The sequence below is a fragment of the Bubalus bubalis genome, chromosome X (assembly GCF_019923935.1).
Source record: "Bubalus bubalis isolate 160015118507 breed Murrah chromosome X, NDDB_SH_1, whole genome shotgun sequence".
Lineage (NCBI taxonomy): Eukaryota > Metazoa > Chordata > Mammalia > Artiodactyla > Bovidae > Bubalus > Bubalus bubalis.
This window is the reverse complement of record NC_059181.1, coordinates 132,246,177-132,271,375: the sequence shown is the minus strand read 5'-3', so window position 1 is coordinate 132,271,375 and position 25,199 is coordinate 132,246,177. Positions and strand designations below refer to the sequence as shown.

The window sequence follows — 25,199 nt, the reverse complement described above, 5'->3', positions numbered from 1 at the left end:
ATTGGTTCTACCTCCAAGATATATCTCAAACTGCCCGATGGCCCTGTCATGTATAAATATTATCACTTCCATTGTGTAGTTACACAAGCAGAGATTAAGAAAACATGTTACTGATTGCCTAACTGTACACAGATTTTATGCAGAAGAATTCTTTTTCCAAGCCCATTACTCTTTCTATCATACCTTGACCCTCAAAGAATACTTGTGAATGAATTAGTGAATATATGATTCTAGATAGTAATAAAACTCACTTGGATTCCAGAATATTCTCTTTTTCATTCACCCCAAACCTATGGCATTCTTTTGACAGGCTTTTATCTCCTTTCTGCCCCTCCAGCAAGGGAGTTTCATCAAGAAACAGTCTAACCAAACTTTTATTTGGGCTTTCTACTGTCATGATTTTATTAATATTCAGTGTGCCTCAAAAAATAAGTCAGTGAGACAGAAGAGAGAAACTGGACAGAACTGGTAATACATATTGATTACATTGGCTAAATATTGAATGACATTTTGAGATAAGAGGATGTATAATAATCAATCAAGAGTCATTCTAAATATTTAAAATAAATGCAAATATCATTAGTATGATCAGGGAAACCAGTTGATTGCCATCATTGGCAGCTTTACCTCTTGTGTATTATGAATTGTAGTAGAAAGTTATCACCTTTCTGATTGTAAAACCTGTCTTCCCAAATGAAGTTAGGATACTATTTTACTATGTGTGTTTTCTCCAGTGATTTCTTATAGCATCACAAAAATCTCTGCAACAAAATTTCTGTGGTCCTAATGAATTTTTAGTGAAAACCACTTGACATTTGTTTGCCACTGACTTCATTTCTGAGCCTTGAATGCTATTTTCATTTTTTAGGCTCCTCAAAAGCAAGATGATTTAGAGTTTATTTTATACATAGAGACATAATTACCTTTTTTTAATAGAATTCTTTGTACATTCACTCACATGCTACAAGTCTTTGTGACCTTTTGAATATATATAGACGGAAATTTTGGTCATTGTAATGTGTTTTTGAAAGAGTAGACTTTGGTTGTAATAAAATATGTAAATATATCTTCTTTAAATTCCCTACAGAGCTGTGTACCATGGAGTGTGGTAGCCATGGAGTCTGTGCAAGGGGAATTTGCCAATGTGAAGAAGGTTGGGTTGGACCAACGTGTGAAGAACGCTCCTGTCACTCTCACTGTGCTGAGCATGGCCAGTGCAAAGATGGAAAATGTGAGTGCAGCCCTGGATGGGAGGGCGACCACTGCACAATTGGTAAGTACTTGAAACAAAGTACATTGGATTAACTGAGAAAGTAAAGCAGTCTAACAAATCAATCACCAGGGTTTTTGTAGACTTTCAAATGGGAGGAGAGAAGTAGGAGGGTTGGCCATAAGTTTGAAAGTTTCTTTAACTAGGAGGTTTCCTGTTTTGAGGATAATATTTGATTTACTTCTTTGCCATTTTCTTTTTCATTACTTTGGTATTCTTTGTATTTTCTGCTTTCAAGTGTTTTGAGTTACTCAACTGAAAGATGATACATTAGGATAGTGTCATTAGTTAATAAGAGAAGTGCTTTTGTTGTAAAGGTAGCATTCACTGGCCATTTTTCCTTTTGAAAAGTATGAATTGTTTTGGTTGAAAGTACTTAGATTGCCTCTAAGTCCCATTTCATTAAATGGCACTACTGTATCAGCGGCCATTCAATAGCATTAAGGACTATCTTTAATGCATAAGGCAGACACTCCTGACCTACCATCAAAAGAAAATCTGTGTTGAATTGTTTATTGGGTAGTATAGATACTTTGTAACAAAGCATCCAGGCTGTGTCATCCCTCATCACCAATTTCACAAATTTTTAGGATACTGCCTGGGAGAACAGTCTGTGGGTATGAAAAAGTCTATGTCATAGTTAATGTATCACATGGTCTTCACACCATAAAAAAACACTAATTAATGTTTCAATTATAAAATACTTAATTAAAAAAATATAGCCCTTGACGCACACATGTATCTGCCACAAAGGTTTCCCATGTATAGAGAGGGACAAGTACGATTCCCATTGTTCTGCTAAGGAAAGTGGGTCACACAATGTTCCAGTGTCATTCTATGAACACACAGAAAATTCATACAGTGCAAAAGCAAGCGTGAGCCTCTGGATACCCAGTTCATTGTTGTGAGCTCTTTTTCCCCAGTAGACTATACTACAGCTTTCATTTCTAGATGAAAGTATTTTGTTATAATGGTTGGAACATTCCAAAATAATGTATAATATATATAACACAATTTTAATAAACTGTATTATTACTCTACTAAAGGTACAGTAAGTCTTGTTCTATGACTGTGGAAAATATTTAAAATTCATTAAAAAGGTGGTGAGGGGTGAGATTCAGATGCAGCTTAAGTAATTACATTCCTGTACTAGAGTAAGTTTATTGCCTTCACATAGGAGGATTCTAATATTGCGATGATTACCAAAGTGGCTACTCCAGAACCCCCTTCTAAAGATACTAGTAATAAGAAGTTCAAGCTAGTGCTCTCTCATGAAAGTTACTACTGAAATATAAAAATGCAGTTCTTATACTTTTAACGAAATGTGACACTTTTTTAGGAAGCCTAATAGAGTTCCTTGCAGAAAAGCCATTAATATCTTTCCCAAAGAAAATATTACTCACAAACTACACAGGCCAGTGTACCAACTTTTGAGCTGCAGGCGTTTCAGTGTTCACAGTTTTCTCTTCTCCTCCCAGGCAAAACAGATGGTAAACCATTAGTACTTGTATAGCTTTGGTCTCCCAGAAATTCATTCCATCACTCTTTTCCCCCCTTTTAGCTCACTACTTAGATGCTGTCCGAGGTAAGCTTGTTCTCTCTAGTCTTATAAGAGAAAATTATTTTAAGCAGAGAATATGCATGTGGGAAAGAAATTGTTGGTGGGTTTTGGTGGTGGTGGTGGTGTTATTGTTTTTAATTTTGGCAATCTTAAGTGTAATATTGCCAGGTTCATGCTATAATAGACTTAAAAGTAATTTGCTTTCCCAATATCCATGCGTTTTTTTTTTTTTTGCCATAGAGTTTAATAGATCATTAAGCAGTTTTAAGAATTATTTTTCTTTGTCTTTATGTCAAGTTGTGTGTGTGTGTCTGTTTATATTGACAGGGAAGTAATTATTAAATAAACTAGGTTTAGGTGGACAGCTGAACTTTTTATTTAACATAACAATGTAGCTTTATGTCCATGTATCCTTTCAAGGGCAGAATTATTCCCCTGTTAGTACCTCATCATCCATTCCCCCAGGGATCTGCATTTGATAGAGACGACAAGAGTTTTTCTGTCAGATACCCTGGTGCCTTTCATTACCTTAGCCTCAGAAGGTTGAAAATGTCCCATTCAAATTATTCCTAGTTTCTCTTTTTCCTTTGTATGTGCCTGAGACTGGAACTAGATAAATTTCTTTCTTGATCTTATGCATGTTCATCCTATACTGTTTTGTGATGAACATATACATATGTATAATCTTTTCATATTTTTTTAACAGCCATCTGTCATTTTTTTTCTTCCTCTGTTGTTGATAGTTGCTAGAAAGACCATTTGTAAGAAATACTGGGTTGCTTCTACAGATTAAAAACAGCATTCTTTTGCTTTTTATACTTCTGGAATTTTCTTTCAAACAGAGAAAATGAAAAGAGCATTCATTGGACTATCTAGAACTTGTAAAATCTAGATCTTGTCCTGCATTGCTACTGGGGAAATTTCCAGAAGCAATATGCCTTTATTTCTCTCTCGAGCACTTGGGACATGCAGAGTTGTCCTTGGGGATAGCCTATCTCTGAACCACTGGTACAGAGAGTAGGTCATCCCTGAGAAACTAAACGTCTAAATAGAGAGCGTCATCAGCGTTTATGGTTAGGGTTACCAGTGGATAGAAGTCATTTAAGCATAACGATTTCCTCTTGACTATATTTATTCAGTTATCCCTAGAATTCTGAAAGTCTAAATTTGACATGCATGAATTCCACCAACATTTGTTGAGCACTGACAACAGGTATACTATTATGCTAGTTTCTGAGAGAAATACCAGATAAGTAAAAAAAAAATAAATAAAATCAATCCTTAGCTCTCAGATCAATAATAATCTTGATGAGAAAAGCTGAAATGATGTAAAGCAAGTGCAGCATATTTCTGAGGCACCATATGGGCAATTAATGGTATGACCTGAATTGTATACCAACATACCTAAGTCCTGAAGCAACATACCACTAGGGAAAAATCAGCACAGAGTGGCAGTAGTTAGGAGAAGTGTCTCTTCCTAGAGATGGCTGTCTTATCCCACCTTTTTCACATAACTGGATACAATATCATCCATCCAGTTTTGATTGAAATGAGGAGATACCTTTTGTGAAAAGAAACAAAACGCATTACTTGTCCCCATCATAGTTTTTATCCTATCTGAATCAGAGGTTGGGAATTGGGGTTAGCATTAATAATGTTTAATTGGCTCTCTAAGGAAAAGCACAGCAGAGTAAGGGATAACAAGTTCCCTGGGAAAGTGGTATAAGCAAGCAAGCCCCTCCTCCATTTATTTAGCAGCTCATCTCAACATCTCACCAGATGATTCAGTTTTTCCCTATGGGCAGATACATCATCGTTGGCCAATCCCATTCTGATGTCTCTGAATTTGTTACTCACTGCTGTCTTTTCAGATGGCTGCCCGGGGCTCTGCTTTGGAAATGGGCGATGTACCCTGGATCAAAATGGTTGGCACTGTGTGTGTCAGGTGGGTTGGAGTGGGACAGGCTGCAATGTTGTCATGGAAATGCTTTGTGGAGATAACTTGGACAATGATGGAGGTGAGTCATTTATTAAATGTTCATATAAGAAAGGAATATCCCAGCCTCTAGCACAGTGATGACCAATCTGGCCAAAAGGGGAAGTTAGGAATCCTTGGTTTAAACAATATAAGGTCATACTATGTTTTGAATCTCAATTCATTGAATATTTACTGTAACCAGGCAATACTCCAAACTCTTTGTATGTATTATATGTCATTTCATGTTCACAATAACGTTATAAGGTATAGGTAATATTTTCCCTATTATTAAATAGAAAGGCTAATGCTTGGAGTGAAAATGGTAAGTGACTTTTCCAAGATCACACAGCTCAAAAGTGCCAGAACCAAGGTTCCAATTCAAGGCTATATGACTTCAGTTTCTCTTTTCTTAATTGTTACAACCATGCCAGCTCCCATACCTATGGCATTTATTATGCTATATAAAACCCATGTGCCAACGTCTAAACTGTCAGATGCTGATGTAGCTTACACTACACACACTATGAGGTAGTTATCTTTATTCTTAGTTATTTAGGGCTCCCTCTTGTGTCTTTACCTTTTAGTAGCACTTTATATCTTTCAAAGGACACAGCATCAAGACAATTCACAGTAGAAATTTTATATTTAATTCAAGAGCTGCACATGTTTTAAAAAGCCATATGTGGCTCTGAGGCCTCAGGGTAACCACTTCTATTTTAGTCTCGCAAACAAAGTCATCTAATGCATTGTACAATCAGCCTCAAAACAACCCAGATCACTTCTGAATGAGCCTAAAACAATACATCCTCTTACTTTCTAATCAAGAAAACATGAAATTGACAGGAAAAAATTATTTCTAATTTCTGTATATTAACTTAAAAATGAAGTAGGTTATTAAATTTAACTCCTCAAGGTTTCTACTTGTGCCTGGACAATTACATACCTTGTCATTTGAGCACGTAGGGCTTAAAACAGTAAGGTTACAATCATCATTTAAGCACAAAATTGGGCATAAAAGTGTCCTCTTTTATTGTTCTAGCTAACAGTTTGCCTTGAAAAGGTATAAGACCTTATGAATTTTAAGTAGAAGCAACTTTCTCATTAAGAGCACAGGGCTTTGAAGTCAGAATTTCTGGATTCAAATATGAGCTCTGCTATATACTTATAGCTGTTGGGTTTGGGAATAGTTTCTTGCTATCTCTGTGCTTCAGTTTCCTTATCTTCAAAATGGGTCTGATAATAATAACTGTCTAATAGGGTTGTTGTAAGTATTAAACAAGATATTTCATGTGAACTACTTGAGAGATGATAAACTACACCAATCACCACTCTGTCAACACAAAGGATAACAGACCATCTTCTGAAGAGACTGTTCCTTCCTATCTAAATTAAAATTTTTGTTTGGGAGGCCAGAGTGAGATTTTCAATTAAATGGTACACTGATCAACTATTAACTTGCCTTTTATGGTTCACCAAGACTCATCTTCTTTTTCAAGCCTCATCCTCTACACCCATCATTCTCAGTCCATCATTTAAGTTCCAACTCAAGCTGTATCTCCCATGATGCCTGACATCCACCACCCTAGTCTACCATGCTGTTTATCATATACACCATACAATCCAGCACTTAATTATATCCTGTCTATATTGTTTTCTTGTTACATATTAAGTGTGACCCAGAGTCTATTTTTTTATGTTTGTTTTTGGCCACACCACACAGCATGTGGGATCCTAGTTCCCCAACCAGGGATCAAACCCACACCTGCTGCATTGGAAATGCAGAGTCTTAACCACTGGAGCACCAAAGAAGTCCCAGAGTCCATAGTTTGGTGCCAAATATAATTACTAGTAATATTAGCTCACTTGTATTGTGCTTACGATGTACAAGGCACTGTGCTGAGTCCTTTATGTGAATTATTTCACCTAATCTCCATGAGGTAGAAACTACTATTAACTCTACTGTACAAATGAGGAAACTGAGGCACCGAGAAGTTAAATAAAATGCTCAAGATCATACAGAAAGTAAATGACAGAGCCAGAGTGTAAACCTAGGTAGTCTGCTTACTTACAAAAAGGATTGAAGGTGTAGTGATAGAAATTTCTCAATTGATATATTGATTCAAATGATATGCTCAGAAAATACTTTAACAACCTATGCAAGTAAAATTTCTGACTCAGTGTTGAGCCACAGTAAGTTTCCTCCCTTAATAATATACAGCTTTATTTTAAAAAAATAATTGAATGTTTAATTATCAAGCATTTTTTGTGGCCTCAACTTTACCTCAGGGGAGTCAAAAATGTTTAATGGACTGGCGACTCGTTTCATACATGATATTATACATGTTTCATTGCCATTCTCCCAAATCTCCCCACCCTCTCCCGATGCACAATACTGGATGCTTGGGGCTGGTGCACTGGGACGACCCAGAGGGAGCGTATGGGGAGGGAGGAGGGAGGAGGGTTCAGGATGGGGAACACAGGTATACCTGTGGCGGATTCATTTCGATATTTTGCAAAATTAATACAATATTGTAAAGTTTAAAATAAAATAAAATTTTAAAAAATGTTTAATGAATGGATCAATTAAATAGTAATGAAATAGTGGATTAGCAAATTTCAATATCTGTGGTATATATAGATGCAAAAGTTATAGAAGATGTTGCTGAATCTGTTTTGACCTACGAACATTTCTTTAAAAATGTGCATCTATGTGAGAATCAAAAATGAAAGACCCAATGTGATTTTAGTATATTTTTATGATTGTCTCTTTAGGGAGTAGGAGAGGGAGGCTCCTTGGTTGGATTAAGATGATACTGATGGCAAATAAATATTTAGCTCTTCCTTGAGATGGAAAGATAGATTAAATAGATGGATTAAATAGCCTCTGAAAGTCCCATGACTGAAATTTTGGACAATAAATGTGTTTTTATACTGTTTAAGTAATACCCCTAAGAATACATTAAATGCCCTTTATTTGTTGGTCTCAGTTTTCCAACTATCCAGAATGGCAGGGTTCATTTCCAGCCATCCAGAATGGTTGGATATGCCTTATGATGAATATTTGCATACTTGTTTGTGCATGTAGGTGTGTGAGTTTTAATTAAATCAGAAAGTACCAATTGAACCTTTTAGGGAGAAAAATATGGTCCTTATTTTTTTTAATGTTAATTCTTAAGAAATCTTCAGTTTCCAAAAAAAGTTACAGTAACTTTCAAGCAGTTGCTTCAAGTAGCTGCTATCTCATTACTCCATATCATTGCTGATGCATAAAGAATGGCAGGATTGTTTTTTTTGCATTGCAATCAGCTTTGAATAGTCATTAATATTACTGCTACTTCCTGCAGCTCTGACTTTAGTTACACTCTGATTCAGTGCATTGTGACTCTTGGTAACTAATTGGGCTACATTGAATATGTGGGTGTCACAGGTCTCGGAGCTACCTTAGAACTCCTTAAACAGTAAAAACAGAACCAAGAACACTTGGATTTTTTTAATATGCAAGAAAAGAGAAAACTCTCTTTTGCATTTTATATATATAAACTAATTACCACAGAAATCACAAATCTATCAAATGTCTTAACCTCATGTATCCCTTTAGTCAACAAGCACCCAGCATGTGCACAATCTTGTGCTTGAAAGAGGAGACTTAACCTTATGGTAACCACATTTTTGTTGTTGTTGTTCAGTTACCCAGTCATGTCCAACTCTTTGCAACCCCATGGACTACAGCATGCCAGGCCTTCCTGTCCTTCACCATCTCCCAAAGTTTGCCCAAGTTCATGTCCATGGCATCGGTGATGCCATCCAGCCATCTCATTCTCTGATGCCCTCTTCTCCTCCTACCCTCAATCTTTCCCAGCATCAGGGACTTTTAAAATGAGTCAGCTATTTTCATTAGGTGACCAAAATACTTCACCTTCAGCATCAGTCCTTCCAATGAATATTCAGGGTTGATTTCCCTTAAGATTGACTGGTTTGATCTCCTTGCAGTCCAAGAGACTTTCAGGAGTCTTCTCCAGCACCACAGTTTGAAGGCATCAATTCTTTGTCGTTCTGCCTTCTTTATAGTCAAGCTCTCACTACCGTATATGACCACTTGACTGTACAGACCTTTGTCAATGGAGTAATGTCCTGCTTTTCAACACATTGTCTAGGTTTGTCATAGCTTTCCTGCCAAAAAGCAATCATCTCCTTATTTCATGGCTGTAGTCACCATCTGCAGTGATTTTCGAGCTCAAGAAGAAGAAATCTGTCACTGATTCCACCTTTTCCCCTTCTATTTGCTGTGAAGTAATGGGGCTAGATGCCATGATCTTAGTATTTTTAATATTTAGTTTTAAGCTGGTTCTTTCACTCTCCTCCTTCACCCTCATCAAGAGGCTCTTTAGTTCCTCTTTGCTTTCTGCCATTAGACTGGTATCATCTTCATATCTGAGATTGTAGATGTTTCTCCCACATATCTTGATTCCAACTTGTAATTTATCCAGCCCAGCATTTCTCATGATGTAGTCAGCATACAGGTTAAACAAACAGGGTGACCTCAAACAGCCCTGTCGTACTCCTTTCTCAATCTTGAACCAATCAGTTGTTCCATACAGGGTTCTAACTGTTGTTTCCTGACCAGCATATAGGTTTCTCAGGAGATAGGTAAGATGGTCTGGTATTCCCATCTCTTCAAGAGCTTTCCACAGTTTGTTATGATCCACACAGTCAAAGGTTTTAGCATAGTTGGTGAAACAGAGGTAGATGTTTTTCTAGAATTCCCTTGCTTTCTCTATGATCCTGTGAATGTTGGCAATTTGATCTTTGGCTCCTTTGCCTTTTCTAAACCCAGCTTAGACATCTGGAAGTTCTTGGTTTGCATAATGCTGAAGCCTAGCATGCAAGATTTTAAGCATGACCTTGCTAGCATGGGTGCTTAGTCACTCACTCATGTCCAACTCCTTGTGACCCCATGGGCTATAGCCAGCCAGGCTCCTCCATCCATGGGAGTTCTCCAGGCAAGAGCACTGGAGTGGGTTGCCAGGCCCTCCTCTACTAGCATGGGAGATGAGTGCAATTGTTCAATGGTTTGACCATCCTTTAGTACTTACCCTTCTTGGGAATTGGGATAAGGATTGACCTTTTCCAGTCCTGTGGCCACTGTTGGGTCTTCCAGATTTGCTGACCTATTGAGTGTAACACCTTGATGGCATCATCCTTTATGGTTTTGAATACCTCTACCAGAATTCCATCTGAAGAACTATGTGTGCCTGAAGAACTATGGATGGAGGTCCGTAATATTGTACAAGGGGCAGTGAACAAAACTATCCCAAAGAAAAAGAAAAGCAAAAAGGCAAAGTGGTTATCCAAGGAGGCTTTACAAATAGATGAGGAAAGAAGAGAAGCAAAAAACAAGGGAGAAGGGGAAAGGTACATCCAACTAAACACAGAGTTCCAAAGAATAGCAAAGAGAGGCAAGATGGCCTTCTTTAATGAACAGTGCATAAAACTAGAGGAAAACAACAGAAGTGGAAAGACTAGAGATCTCCTCAGGAAAATTGAAGATATCAAGGGAATATTTTGCCCAAAGGTGGGCACAATAAAGGACAGAAATGGTAGAGACCTAGTAAATGCTGAAGAGATCAAGAAGAGATGGAAAGAATACGCTGAAGAAGTGTACAAAACAGATCTTAATGAACCGGACCACTACGATGGTGTGGTCAATCACGTAGAGCCAGACATTCTGGAGTGTGAAGTCAGGTGGGCCTTAGGAAGCACTGCTGTTAATAAAGCTAGTGTCCTGATTTAGGATTTGGAAAATGTAATCACCATATATTACAGGCTCATATGAATTGACGTGAGAAAAGTTTAGACATTGTTTTAACTGAATCAGAATAGCTAAAACAAAGAATAGTGAGAACAAGCTAGAACTATCATACGTTAAAGAATAATTTTAAACTATGGTAATTAAAACAAAGTGATACTAATGTAAGAGTAGACAGACCAATACAACCAAATAAAAGCTCAGGAACACACCCCAGTACAAGTAGTTACTATCTGATAAAGCCAAACATCAGAAGTCAGTAGGAAAAGAAGCATTATGAAGTAAGTGGTGCTGAGTCAAATATGCAGATGACACCACCCTTATGGCAGAAAGTGAAGAAGAACTAAAGAGCCTCTTGATGAAACTGAAAGAGGAGACTGAAAAAGTTGGCTTAAAGCTCAACATTGAGAAAACGAAGATCATGGCATCCGGTCCCATCACTTCATGGGAAATAGATGGGGAAACAGTGGAAACAGTGTCAGACTTTATTTTTTTGGGCCCCAAAATCACTGCAGATGGTGACTGCAGCCATGAAATTAAAACACGCTTATTCCTTGGAAGGAAAGTTATGACCAACCTAGACAGCATATTAACAAGCAGAGACATTACTTTGCCAACAAAGATCTGTCTAGTCAAGGCTGTGGTTTTTCTAGTAGTCATGTATGGATGTGAGAGTTGAATAAAGAAAGCTGAATGCCAAAGAATTGATGCTTTTGAACTGTGGTGTTGGAGAAGACTCTTGAGAGTCCCTTGGACTGCAAGGAGATCCAACCAGTCCATCCTAAAGGAAATAAGTCCTGAATATTCATTGGAAGGACTGATGTTGAAGCTGAAACTCCAATACTTTGGCCCCCTGATGCAAAGAGCTGACTCATTTGAAAAGACCCTGATGCTAGGAAGGATTGACGGTGGGAGGAGAAGGGGACGACAGAGGATGAGATGGTTGGATGGCATCACCGACTCAATGGACATGGGTTTGAGTAAACTCCAGGAGTTGGTGATGGACAGGGAGGCCTGGCATGTTGCAGTTCATGGGGTCTCAAAGAGTCGGACATGACTGAGCAACTGAACTGAATTGATACAACTATTAAGAAAAAAAACTTAGGTTTTCAATTTATGCCATATTCCAAAAGAATAAAATATATAGAAATACTCAAGCTGATTAATGAGTTGAAAGTAAAAGAAAACTCAAACACAATTAGAAGAAAGTATAGGTGATAGATCTCAAGATTGGAAAGGACTTCTTAAACATAAAAGCTAGGAAAGAAACCACAATAGGAAAAGAATGATAAATTGGACTTCGTAAAAATTTCAAACTTCTTTGTACTCTTTGGCTGAGTTTGTAGATCACTCATCATCTATTTGGAGATCTCAAAACCTGCATTGTCTGATATGGTAGCCACTAGCCACATGTGACTATTTAAAAATAATTGAAATAACCTTAAAAAATCTCATTTCTCAGCTGCACTAGCCACATCTCAATTGCTCAATAGTCACACAAGCCTAGTGACTACTGTGTTAGGGCATATCTGCTGCTGCTGCTAAGTCGCTTCAGTCGTGTCCGACTCTGTGCGACCCCATAGACGGCAGCCCACCAGGCTCCCCCGTCCCTGGGATTCTCCAGGCAAGAACACTGGAGTGGGTTGCCATTTCCTCCTCCAATGCGTGAAAGTGAAAAGTGAAAGTGAAGTCGCTCAGTCATGTCCGACTTGTAGTGACCCCATGGACTGCAGCCCACCAGGCTCCTCCGTCCATGGGATTTTCCAGGCAAGAATACTGGCATATCTAGAGCATTCCTATCTATGGCGAAAGTTCTATTGGATAGTGCTGATCCAAATGTTTGATTCAAATATTTACCTTTCAGCCCAACATTTCAAATTGGGTACCCAGTTTTCCATTCATTCATCACTGCCTTGTGCCAAGTATTGTGCTTGACACTAAGGAGAAAAAGACAAATGACTTTCTGCCTTCACAAGTTTATGGTTTACATATTAAACAAGAAACCACACAATTAAGTATATATTTACAATTGTGAAGAGTGCCATAAAATTTTTAGAGTGCTATAAACATGTATAGCAGAACCTAACCAGGTCTATGTGGCAAGGGAGGCCTGACATGAGTCAGAAGAAGAATGTTCCAGGCCAAGGAAACAGGATGTACAAATGCCCTGAGGTGAAACTGTACTAGACTCTTCTAGAAAGTGAAAGATAAGTTATTGTGGCTGGAATACAGTGAGTCAAGGAGAGATTGGTAGAAGGTGAGACTATAAAGGTAGGCACTGGCAGATTATAGAGAACATTGTAAATTTTTAAAATTATCAGCTATCAAAGATTATTTGATTCACTCAAGTTATAAAGGAAGGAAGGTGAATTTTTATACTGTGGAAAGATTGTCACAGAGGTTAAAAAGATGCATAATAGGAGTGTTTAATCAAAACAGCCTTTTTCCCTCTTATCTTTTAAGTATTTGTCACCTGTTTGTCAAAGTTTTTCTTATATAAACTCTTCCAGTGGGCTATATTCATATTCATTGGTAAAATCAATAAGGTAATTGCCTAAAAGAGAATGATCTTCCAGGAATCATTCTTCATAACAAGTCACCATTCATTAAGGACAATAGCTATTTGCAAGCCAGTTTAATGATGTAGTGTTTCTAGATCTAGAAATCAGCACCATGGGTGAATTATGAACACATATAAGCTCATGGATCAATAAGCCTCATGTTTTGAATGTCAGCAGCATCCTGCAGTGTTTAATAAATAGGAAAATGAAATAGAAGGAGCAGTGAATTGATAACATTTGCTCTGTTTAAGGGCCCCTCCATTTACTTTTAAGCTTTGGCTGAGAAAAGAGGCTTGGCATTGGAAGCATATTATTTTTTATTCTGACCATACCCCCCTCATTTCCAAGGAACTCGTTTATTAGAAGATCATCTTAGTTATGAGAACCTAAACTGCCAAGTGACTCCAGATATAAGTGGAAGTTGGAACATCTAAACTCTATAACTCAGTTAACCATTCTATAACTGGATTTGTCACATCATCTATCAACTAAGGCTAATAATACTTGACATCTTCCTGCTTGTGGTAAGAATGAATAAGAATGTTTGAAGTAGGGCTTTCCTGGTGGCTCAGACAGCAAAGAATCTGCCTGCAGTGCAGGAGACTTGGGTTTAATCCCTGAGTTGGGAAGATCCCCTAGAGAAGAAATGGCTACCCACTCCAATATTCTTGCCTGGAGAATTCCACGGGCAGAGGAGCCTGGAGGGCTATAGTCCATGGGGTTGCAAAGAGTCGGACATGATGAGCAACTAACACTTTAACCTTTTTTCACTTTCAATATAAAGTGGGTAATAAAGGTGTGGTGTCAACGAAGAATCCATCTGTAACTTACATATTTTGATGCATTAATTGAACATTTATTAATTTCTAGGTACATTTATAAGTGTCCTATAAATAGGACTTTTAAGACATCCATTTATTCATCCAGCAAATATTTATTGAATGCTTACTTGGACTCAGGCACTGTTCTAGTCATTGAGGAAATAGCAACGAATAAAGAAGACTAAATCCTTGTTTCATGGATCTTATATTCTAGTTATGAGAGGCAAACAATAAACCCCCCAATTTTTTAAACAGTATGATAGAAGCTGTTAAGTGTTATGGAGAAATTTTTAAACAGGTTAAAACAAGATAGGAATGTGCAACAGAGGTGAACTTTTAAATACTGTGGTCAGAGGAAGCCTCACTGAGAAGGTGGCATTTGAGTAAAGAATTAAATGAAGTAAGGAGTGGGCCATATTAACATTGGAGAGAAGTTTCCAGGCATAGAAATAGTGGTGAAGGGGTTGTGGGATATGGTAATGGGAGGGAGGTGAGGTAAGAGAGATGGTGGAGAACCAGACTATGAGAAAGCAGGTCTTTGTCAGAACGCTGGCTTTTATTCTGAGCAATGTGGAAGCCATTGATGGCAGGTGGGGAGGATGTGAACATTAGTGGAATATAAACAATTTACTTTCCTGATGCAGAAAAGTAAATGTATAGGTTATAGCAATAACAATGATTTAGGCAGTTACATTGCAAATGCCCTTGAACCTCTCCCACTGTTTTTTTACTAATGCAGCAAAATACTAAGGTAAAAGTCAGCCTGAGTAAATGAAAAAAGATGAATTATAGACTATTTCCAAAGGAAATACAATCATATTACCTTTGATGCTTATAAGAGCAACAATGAAGCTACCAGGATTGCCTAGTAGAGGCCTTGCTTTAGTAAATATTTATGAATGATTCAAAATTAGTCCACTGTTTGTAGATTCCTAAATGTCTGAGAAGATTCTGTTCAACTGAATCATTGGAATGATCAGCCCTTCAATTTCCTTTTCATTATTAATTTGCTTGGCAGATCCTCTATTCTATACACACTGAAAAGGTTAAGCTTCAGTCCAGCCCCTGTCCAAATGATAACAAATTCTGAACTTGTGAAATTCAATGAATAAAGATTTACTGTAGCATTAGTGTCCATTTAGAGCCACATAGATTGCTACCTATCTGACAACCTAATGAAGCAGAGTTCACAAAATGAACAAGTTCTAATGAACTGAATATGCTACAGAGAAGTTAATTGCCCTCTGGTCAGTGATAAGGCAACTTGAAAAAAAGTGAGTCTGAACATTTTAAGCTGCCACTGCAGACCATTAACATCTACCCCTAGGACTCTGTCCCTGGACTCTTTGTTGTCTGTACAGACTAGAATTTGGTTAATGACCATAGCTAAGTAACATTTATTGAGAGTGCTAGCTACTAAACCCTAAGCACTGTGCTAATATGATCATGATAGCATGTGATGATCCTCACAACAGCCCTCTACTCATCCCATCTAACAGATGAGGAAACAGAATCCAGGAGTTGCACTGATTTGTAAATGGCAAAGTCAAGGTTAGACCAAAGTTGTCTGATTCTTTCACCTTAACCACTTCATGTGTTCTAAATACTACATTAAGGGACTTCCCTGGTGGTCTAGCGTCTATGACTCTCTGCTCCCAATGCAGGGGGCCTGGGTTTGATCTGGAAAATCCCATGGGCGGAGGAGCCTGGTGGGCTGCAGTCCATGGGGTCGCTAAGAGTCGGACACGACTGAGCGACTTCACTTTCACTTTTCACTTTCATGCATTGGAGAAGGAAATGGCAACCCACTCCAGTGTTCTTGCCTGGAGAATCCCAGGGACGGGGGAGCCTGGTGGGCTGCCGTCTCTGGGGTCACACAGAGTCAGACACAACTGAAGCGACTTAGCAGCAGCAGCAGCAGGGAACTAGATCCCACAGGCCATAACTAAAAGATCCTGCATGTCTCAATGAAGACTGGAGATCCCATGTACCACAACCAGGACCTGGCACAGTCAACTAAATAAATATTTTTATTTATTTATTTTTTAAATAAATATTTTTAAAATAGCTAAATATTATATTAATCAGGCACTTGGAGGTCTTACACCGAGGTCAGTAGTACTAGTAATACTGCTTGGATGATAATGTCAGGCATGTTATTTGTAGTCAGAACACTGGGTATTAATATGGCTCCCAGATTTCTTCCAGCCACATTTCGGCCTCCCCTCATTTATTTGTGAAATGGAGATGAGAATGTCTACCGAACAGGGTTGTCACAGGGATTTAGTTAAAATAATATACATGGGAGTACCTAGTGCCATACCTGACACGTATTAACTAAACTATGCTGTTGCGGCTGCTGTTTAGTCACTAAGTTGTGTCCGATTCTTTGTGACCCTGTGGACTGCAACCCTCCAGGTTCCCCTGTCCATGGGATTTCCCAGGGAAGAATACTGGAGTGGGTTGCCATTTCCTTCTCCAGGGGATCTTCCTGACCCAGGGATCTAACCCACGTTTCCTGCATTATAGGCAGATTCTTTACCACTGAGCTACCTGGAAGGCCATTAACTAATCTATGCATGCTTGCATGCATGTGTGCGTACTAAGTCACTTCAGTCATGTCCAACTCGTTGCAACCCTATGGACTGTAGCCCGCTAGGCTCCTCTGTCCATGGGATTCTCCAGGCTAGAATACTAGAGTGGGTTGCCATGCCCTCCTCCAGGGGGCCTTCCCCACCCAGGGATAGAACCCCCTTCTCTAGTGTCTCCTGCATTGGCAGGCAAGTTTTTTACCACTGGTGCCACCTGAGAAGCCCCTTACTAATCTATACATGTTGCCAAATCCTTTTGGATAGCCTACCATGAACTAGCTGCCCCTTTTCATCAAAGTGATAATATGGGTGCTGTCCCTAAGATGATATATATTTGTAAATTCATTTTAAGGATTAGGAAAATATGGGTTTTCCCTGTATCATTCATATTCCCTTATTCAATCCGGCTTTCAACCAAGGGCATGCATCTAATAGGTAAAAGTTAAATAGTGAAGAAATGTTCTGAAGAAATCAGTGTCCTTGATCTTCATGATCGCCAACTGAGCCAGCTGGAATGGCCCTTACCTGGCTGGCAAAGCTAGGATCAGTGAATGCTGTGTTTAGTCCTTTAAGACAATTTAACCTCCCCTTTTTTTTGCCTGCTTTTATTTTTATTCCTTTAAAGGGAATAGGCCCCAAAAGTAAAATAAGTTAACATTTCATGTGTCCATATCTGACACCTTGAGCCTGGCTGTCAGGAGGCTGCCACAGCTTCCAGTTCAGAAAGATAAAAGATCCATTAATAGCCAAAGGAAGAAAAAAAGCAACCCACACACAAGCAGTGTGACTGTCATTTACACTTCTTTGTAACAGTCTAGACATACTGTATGGAGTGTTATCCAATGTGATAATTGGTAAGTAGATCTTTGCCCATGTACTGGGCTTACCTATGAATTATAATTCAAGGGTTGCATACCATTATTGGTTGGCTTGCCTGTAGCCTTTCTAGATTCAAGAGAAGTTGTACTATTCTCTCAGAAAACAGAGGTCTTAGAGGGTCAACCCCGTATAATAGACAATTATGGCATATGAAACATTAGCTTGGAATTTATAGCACATAATTCTATGAGAATGTGAGTCCAAATTTTCAGTTGGCTCTGTGTTTAGTTTTAGACTCCAGTTTTGAAGATCATTTGGGCATTACTATTTATTTAAAATCCATTTCTTTTCAAAAATAAGTTAGAATTGTGTGGTAGACAGACTGAAACCTCTGAAAGCCCAATCTTATGACTGCTGCATTTGCTGCCAATTGAAAGATAAAGGTGACTGCCCATCTGAAAAAGCAGTTTTTCATTGTTTAGTATTTTATGCACAATTCCAGACATCGGAAAATGGTTTTTATCAGACTGATATTTTTGCCAGCTTTTCAGCACATCGGATGTTTCATTAGCAGAGTCAAGAGGGAAGGTGCTAAGAGGAGGCTATGAACAATGTCCTGGAGGGAGAAGTGGTTGTGGCATCTACAATCTAGAGAAAATCTGTTCATAAAATTTGCTGAATGAGGGGAGAAAGGGGACCAGAAGGGAACCTCTTAGTGAAACTAATCCACACTTAACAATTATTCATCAGTGAAAAAGAAACATATATACAGAAAAGCAAAAATCGGGGGCAAAAATACACTGAACTAACAGCGGAGGCCAGAAAGCAGCAAACTGCATTTTAAATCAAAGTAGTGTCTATGGTACAGGGAATTTGAAAGGACCTCATGTGGGGAAAAATATTTCCTGGGTGCCCTGGGGCTACTGCTCCAAATGCCTACTCCCTTGGTGTGCCTGGCTTCCATTGCCTCCAGCTGTGGTGCCTCCCCCTCCAGCTCAACAGGAGCAGTCTTGTCAGCACCTGCGAGCCAGCAAAAGAGCCACATGAAACCCGTGCCCGTGACTTTCATCATCAGCCTAAGGAGCCGTGATCCATCCGCACCTCCCTATTCCACGGCAAGCAAGAAGTTGAGCATCTTTATATTTATCCTTGTTAAGCATCGACACTAGAGCTACTTGTCTGCTTTAAGGACCTTGCAAGGACCTTAATTTTTTTTTCTGTATTGGATGTGGAATGAAGTGTCTATATGCTCAGTTAATCTCTCCAGCCCCTTCTCTTTGCAGTTAACTCTCTTGTAACACCTATTGCAGGTTTAACAAGTGTAAGAGTCAGCTGTTTTGTGTGCCTATTCCTCCTACTAAGCTCTGAGCTACTAAAAACAGGAAAAAAGTTGGTTTGAGCTTTTTACTTTCCAGGCGCCTAACACAGTGCTGTGTACCTACAGTCAGCCCTTTGTATCCTCACATTCCGTACCTGTGGATCCAACTGACCGCAGATCAAAAATATTTGGGAAAAAAAAAAGAAGAATTCCAGAAAGTTCCTAAGAGCAAAACTTTAATTTGACGCACCCCTCATAACTATTTACATAGCATTTACATTATACTTATAACTGTGTACATGGTATTTACATTGTATTAGTTCCCTGGTCAGTAGTAAAGAATCCTTCTGCCAATGCAGTTCGATCCCTGGGTGGGAAGATTCCCTGGAGGAGGGCATGGCAACCCACTCCAGTATTCTTGCCTGGGAAATCCCATGGACATAGAAGCCTGGCAGGCTACAGTCCACAGGGTCACAAAAAGTTAGACAGGACTTAGTCACTAAACAACAAAGGCATTATAAGTAATCTAGAGATGACAAAGTATGCAGGAGGATATGCATAGGTTATGTGCAAATACTATACCATTTTATATAAAGGAGTGAGTCCCCTCATGGCTCAGATGGTGATGAGTCTGCCTGCAATGCAAGAGACCGGGTTCGATCCCTGGGTCAGGAAGATCCCCTGGAGAAGGGAGTGGCAAGCTACTCCAGTATTCTTGCCTGGAGAATCCCATAGACAGAGCAGCCTGGCAGGCTAGAGTCCATGGGGTCACAGAGTCAGACACAACTGAGCGGACTCACACTTTCACTTTTGAGTGTCTTCTGATTTTGGTATCCGTGGGGGTCCTGGGACCAATCACCCTCAGATACCAAGGAATGACTATATTCTCAAGTCTCCCTTCCACCTAGAACCCCTGTGTACCACATCATTCCTCTACCAAAGAATGAAGCTTTTATGTGATATATTTATTGGAACAACCCTGGATTCTGGAGTCTGGAATAAATGGTGAAGGCCTAGGAATGAAAGAGAGTCACTTATCACTAAATACAGGAAGTTACCTTAGTATATGCCTCAAATAATGCTGTTCGGGACAAGTAAGTTCTAGTCACTTCTACAGATTCTCAAAAAAAGTGGTTCTGAAAATTTAGTATGCTTCAGAATCACCCAGATTAAGTATGGCATAATCCTGGGCTCTGAGGAAATTCTGCTTTAATAGGTGGGACTGCAGAATATACAGGTTTAATAAATTCTCCAGTAATTGAGTCAAGCTCTCCAGGTAATTTTGTCACCATAAGGATACCAACTTCTATTGTGACAGTTAGGACTAGACAAGTATGTTGGGAGAATTTTTTAAAGTACAGACAAATTTAGGTTGGTAAGCCTTTGTTAATTGTATGTTCAGAAATGTACATGATGTGATAAATTCAAAAAAATATAAGAAATAGTTATATTCCTGAAGGGAGGGTCTTGCTGAGGAAGAAGGAAACTTCAAAAGAGTGATATATATTTTATCAGTTCAGTTCAGTCACTCAGTCATGGCCAACTCTTTGCTACCCCATGGACTGCAGCACGCCAGGCTTTCCTGTCCATCACCAACTCCCGGAGCTTGCTCAAACTCAGGTCCATTGAGTCAGTGATGCCATCCAACCATCTCATCCTCTGTCATCCCCTTCTCCTCCTGCCTTCAATCTTTTCCAGCATCAGGGTCTTTTCATGAGTCAGTTCTTCGCATCAGGTGGCCCAAGTATTAGAGCTTCAGTTTCAACATCAATCCTTCCAAGGAATATTCAGGACTGATTTCTTTTAGGATTGACTGGTTTGATCTCCTTGCAGTCCCAGGGAGTCTCAAGAGTCTTATTCATGGCTGTACATGTGTTCCCCATCCTGCACCCCCCTCCCACCTCCCTCCCCGTGGCGGATTCATGTTGATGTATGGCAAAACCAACACAATATTATAAAGTAATTAGCCTCCAATTAAAATAAATAAATTTATATCTTAAAAAAAAGAGTCTTCTTCAACACCACAGTTTAAAAGCATCAATTCTTCGGTGCTCAGCTTTCTTTATGGTCCAACTCGCACATCCATACATGACTACTGGAAAAAACCTAGCTTTGACTAGACGGACATTTGTTGGCAAAGTAATGTCTCTGCTTGTTAATATGCTGTCTAGGTTGGTCATAGCTTTTCTTCCTAGGAGCAAGCATCTTTTAATTTCATGGCTGCAGTCATCATCTGCAGTGATTTTGCAGCCCAAGAAAATAAAGTCTGTCAATGAATACTGGAATGGGGCCAGTTCCCTTCTCCAGGGGATCGTCCCAACCCAGGGATTGAACCCAGGTATCCCCGCATTGCAGGTGTATTTTTTACCATCTGAGCCACCAAGGAAACCCTATCTATTTTATACATCATATCAGCAGTGTATATGTATCAATCTCCCAAAACCTTCCACCCCTCTTCCCCTTTGATATCCATGTATGTTTTTCCCTACATCTGTATCTCAGTTCCTGCCCTGCAAATAGGATCATCTATACCATTTTTCTAGATTCTACATATATGCATTAGTATATGACATTTATTTTTCTCTTTCTGACTTTCTTCACTCTGTGTGACACTCTCTAAGTCCATCCATGTCTCTACAAATGACCCAGTTTCATTCCATTTTATTGGTAATATTCTGTTGTGTATATATACACCACATCTCCTTTGTCTATTCCTGTTGATGAACACTAGAAACTAAGACAACATGTAAAGCAAGCATACTCCAATAAAAATTAATTTTTTAAAAAGTGGTAACTAATAGAATACTCTCTTCAAATGCTAACCAATGTAGTACTGTAGGAGGACTCAGGAAGGAAAGATTTATGAACAAAATAGTTTGGATTTCACTGATGTGCCATGTAAACTCAGAGAGAGTGATAGATAAATCATGAGAAATATGTGAATTTAACAGATTCTAAACTCAAAACATGGACAGTTACCTTTGGCTATATTCTAGATTTTTCTCCATTTGTGCATATTTTATATTATGTTGTTTCTCCTGAAGCTAAATTTCAAAATTTTCTTTTTCAGATGGTTTGACTGACTGTGTGGACCCGGATTGTTGTCAACAAAGCAACTGTTATGTCAGTCCTCTCTGCCAGGGCTCACCAGATCCTCTTGACCTCATTCAGCAAAGCCAATCTCTCTTGTCTCAGCACACTTTAAGACTCTTCTATGATCGAATCAAATTCCTTATTGGCAAGGACAGTACTCATGTCATTCCTCCAGAGATCTCATTTGACAGCAGGTATATATGTATTTATTTTATTCCTTAATGAACAGTGCTCATGTTTTTCTTTAACTGTGAAAGAAACACACACATATATGCACAAAACTCACATGATGTATATTATTCATGGTGAAGTGTAAGCAAGGCTTTTAATGACAAAAACAAAAGTATAATTTACAAATTTATTGTTTATCTTCTGGATTGATCCCTTGAAAAATTATTGAATTTCAGAAACTAAATTTTAAGTTTTATTCTATGGTTGTAAAACGTTTCCAGATGAGAGAATTGGGTGCATTTGATATTCTAAAGTGAAATGCAAGACTTGCAAAAATCTGTCTTCTAGGGAAGCTCAAATGTGTGAATTGTCACTAAAGGCCTGAGACCAAAATCCAACCCATTAGATGAAATTTTTTTTAAATTAACTTACTTATTTGAAATGTAATAACATGAATTTGCTCATTGTCCTTCTCTGCTTCATCTTCAGCAATGATAGGTTTTAGCCATTAGCACTAGATATAAGTAAGTCAATATTTCTGATCGCTTAAAAAGGTCCTCTTTTGTTCATGCCACAGTTAAACATATTTAAATATTGTTGTTAAACAGTAAGGATGTTTATCTCTCAAAATAGAAAGTCCAGCAGTTGTGGGGTTCAGGGGTTGGCTCAGCTGAGGCTTCAGTACCATCATCAAGGCCCCAGGTCCTTTACATTTCTCTAATCTACCACCTTCAGCAGAAACTTCATTCTCAGGTTTGATAGAAAGATGGTTGTGGCAGCTGCAAGTTCAATTCAGATGCAATAAAGACCAGAGGATAAAAAAGAAATACCACTCCCAGCATGGAATATAGAGTCTTCCCTTCATTCTGTTTCTGATATTTCAGTAGCTTCTAGACTATTACAAACAGAAAGTTAAAAAAAAAAATATGGAAAGTATTTGTCCGGAACCACTTGTCTACATCCCACCCACACAGTCGCATCCTGGTCGGTATTATCAGTCCCTGAGAAAAGCTCAGTCAAGAGTTTATATTGATCTGAGTGACAATCTAAGAAAATTACAGTTCAGTCTTGACCCCTGCGCACAGTAGGAAAGGGATAAAAAACACGTGCATGGAAATTTAAAACAGTCAACATCCTTCTCCCAAATTGTATGCCAGAACTGTTATTGAAACTTAAACATTTCTCATTATGTTTCTTTTTCTTTCTTCTTGATCTGTTATTTTTTTGTTTTGTTTTTTAAATTTTGTATTATTTATTTGGCCGCCCTGGGTCTTTGTTGCTATGCACCAGCTTTCTCTGGCTGCGGCGAGCAGGGGCTGCTGTCTGTTGTCGTGCACAGGCTTCTCATTGCAGTCATTTCTTTTGTTGTGGGACGCAGACTCTAGGTGCGTGGGTTTCAGGAGTTGTGGTGCGTGGGCTCCATAGTTGTGGCTCACGGGCCCTGGAGCATGTGGACTTTGATAGTTGTGGTGCACAGGCTTAGTTGCTTCTCATTACGATTATGTGCAGTTCTAACCTTTTAAATCTTTAAACAGAACCCCAAACTCAAATGCTGATGCACCACAAGAAAGTCCTTCTCTGCCAGGGATCTAGTCTAAGTTTGCCTTCTTCCAAGAGACTCAGTCATCTCCATTTTGAAGTATCCCCCAGTTCATTAACAAGTCTGGGGTGATTTCAAATGGCTGTAGTCAAAGTATTTATTTAGATAGTAGATGCTTCACTTTCACTTTTCACTTTCCTGCATTGGAGAAGGAAATGGCAACCCACTCCAGTGTTCTTGCCTGGAGAATCCCAGGGACGGGGGAGCCTGGTGGGCTGCCGTCTCTGGGGTCGCACAGAGTCGGACACGACTGAAGCGACTTAGCAGCAGCAGCAGCAGCTGCTGCTGCTTATTTATTGCACTCCAGAGGAACAAAGGAAACAAAAAAACCTTCATGCTTAAGGAAATTCAGTCGAAACAAAGAAAAGAAGGTAAATGAAATAACAACTTCCATGACATGGAGACACATATTTAACTGACTCACTGAACTCAAGTACAGGGAGAAAGTCAGGACCTGAGAGAGACAGGAGCCAAGTTATTGTGACCCGGAGGAGGTCATTTGAGCAATAAACTTAGAAAAGTGAAGAGAAATTCCAGCCCCTGTGGTTCGGCTTCATGCTTCAGCAGTGTTTCCCAGCCAGTCACAGAGTGAGCAAACCTATTACTTGTGGTGCTTAATGCCCTTCTCCTCCTCCTGGCTTGACTGAGTTTTCCTTATTCTTTTGTAAAAGCCTCCAAGTTATCAAGTAGCTCTGAAAGTCGCATTTGAATTCAGAACTGCGGTCTCCTTCACCCAGTGGTCTCAGCTCTGACACACATCTCTAATCTGTCAGAAAAGGGAAATAGATGAGGACAAGCAATCTAACGGTATTTCCTCCAAAAAATCAACACGTAATACAGTGTTATTCAGAGTATCTCTGGATAAAATAAATCCAACTCTGATCATGTAGAGTATAAGTAATAATAGTTATAAGCTCTTACATCTCTATTGTACTTTTTAGTTTGTGCAGCTTTCAAACAAACATTATTTCATTGTATCCTCACAGTATCCCTGTGAAGTATGTATTGTCTTGGTGCATTTTATATATGAGGAAACTGAGGTCCAGAGAGATTAAATAATTGTCCAACATCACACAGCCAATAGCCTTGTTTTGTAGCAACTCTTTTTTTTTTAATTAGAGGATAATTGCTTTACAAATGTTGTATTGGTTTCTGCCATAGGACAACACAAATCAGCTGTAAGTATATATGTGTATATCACCTCCCTCTTGAGCTTCTCTCCTACCCACCCCCTATCCCACCCCTCTAGGCTATCATGGAGCACAGGGCTGAGCTCCCTGTATTTTATAGTGGCTTCCCACTAGCTGTCTATTTTACACACGGTAGTGTATATATATATATATATATATATATATATATATATATATATGTCAATGCTACTCTCTCAGTTCATCCCACATTCTCCTTCCCCTTGTGTCCACGAGTCCGTTCTCTACATCTGTGTGTCCATTCCTGCTCTGCAAATATGTTCATCAGTACCATTTTTCTAGATCCCATGTATATGCACTAATACATAGTGTTGGTTTTTCTCTTTCTGACTTACTTCACTCTGTATAACAGGCTCTAGGTTCATCCACCTCACTAGAATTGACTCAAATTCACTCCTTTTA

General features: G+C 38.9%; 1 protein-coding gene across 9 annotated transcripts in view; it reads left to right on the top strand.

Moving 5' to 3' along the window:
• Positions 1 to 25,199, top strand: part of TENM1 (teneurin transmembrane protein 1) — a 918,261-nt gene that overhangs the window by 711,097 nt on the left and 181,965 nt on the right. For 8 of the 9 annotated variants that reach the window (XM_044937195.2, XM_044937198.2, XM_006065013.4 and 5 more), the window contains 4 exons: positions 1,088 to 1,273; positions 2,832 to 2,855; positions 4,703 to 4,849; positions 21,796 to 22,012. In XM_044937195.2, the coding sequence (XP_044793130.2) occupies positions 1,088 to 1,273; positions 2,832 to 2,855; positions 4,703 to 4,849; positions 21,796 to 22,012 (574 nt within the window). The remainder of the gene's footprint in view (positions 1 to 1,087; positions 1,274 to 2,831; positions 2,856 to 4,702; positions 4,850 to 21,795; positions 22,013 to 25,199) is intronic. The other variant, XM_044937199.2, reaches the window with a different exon arrangement.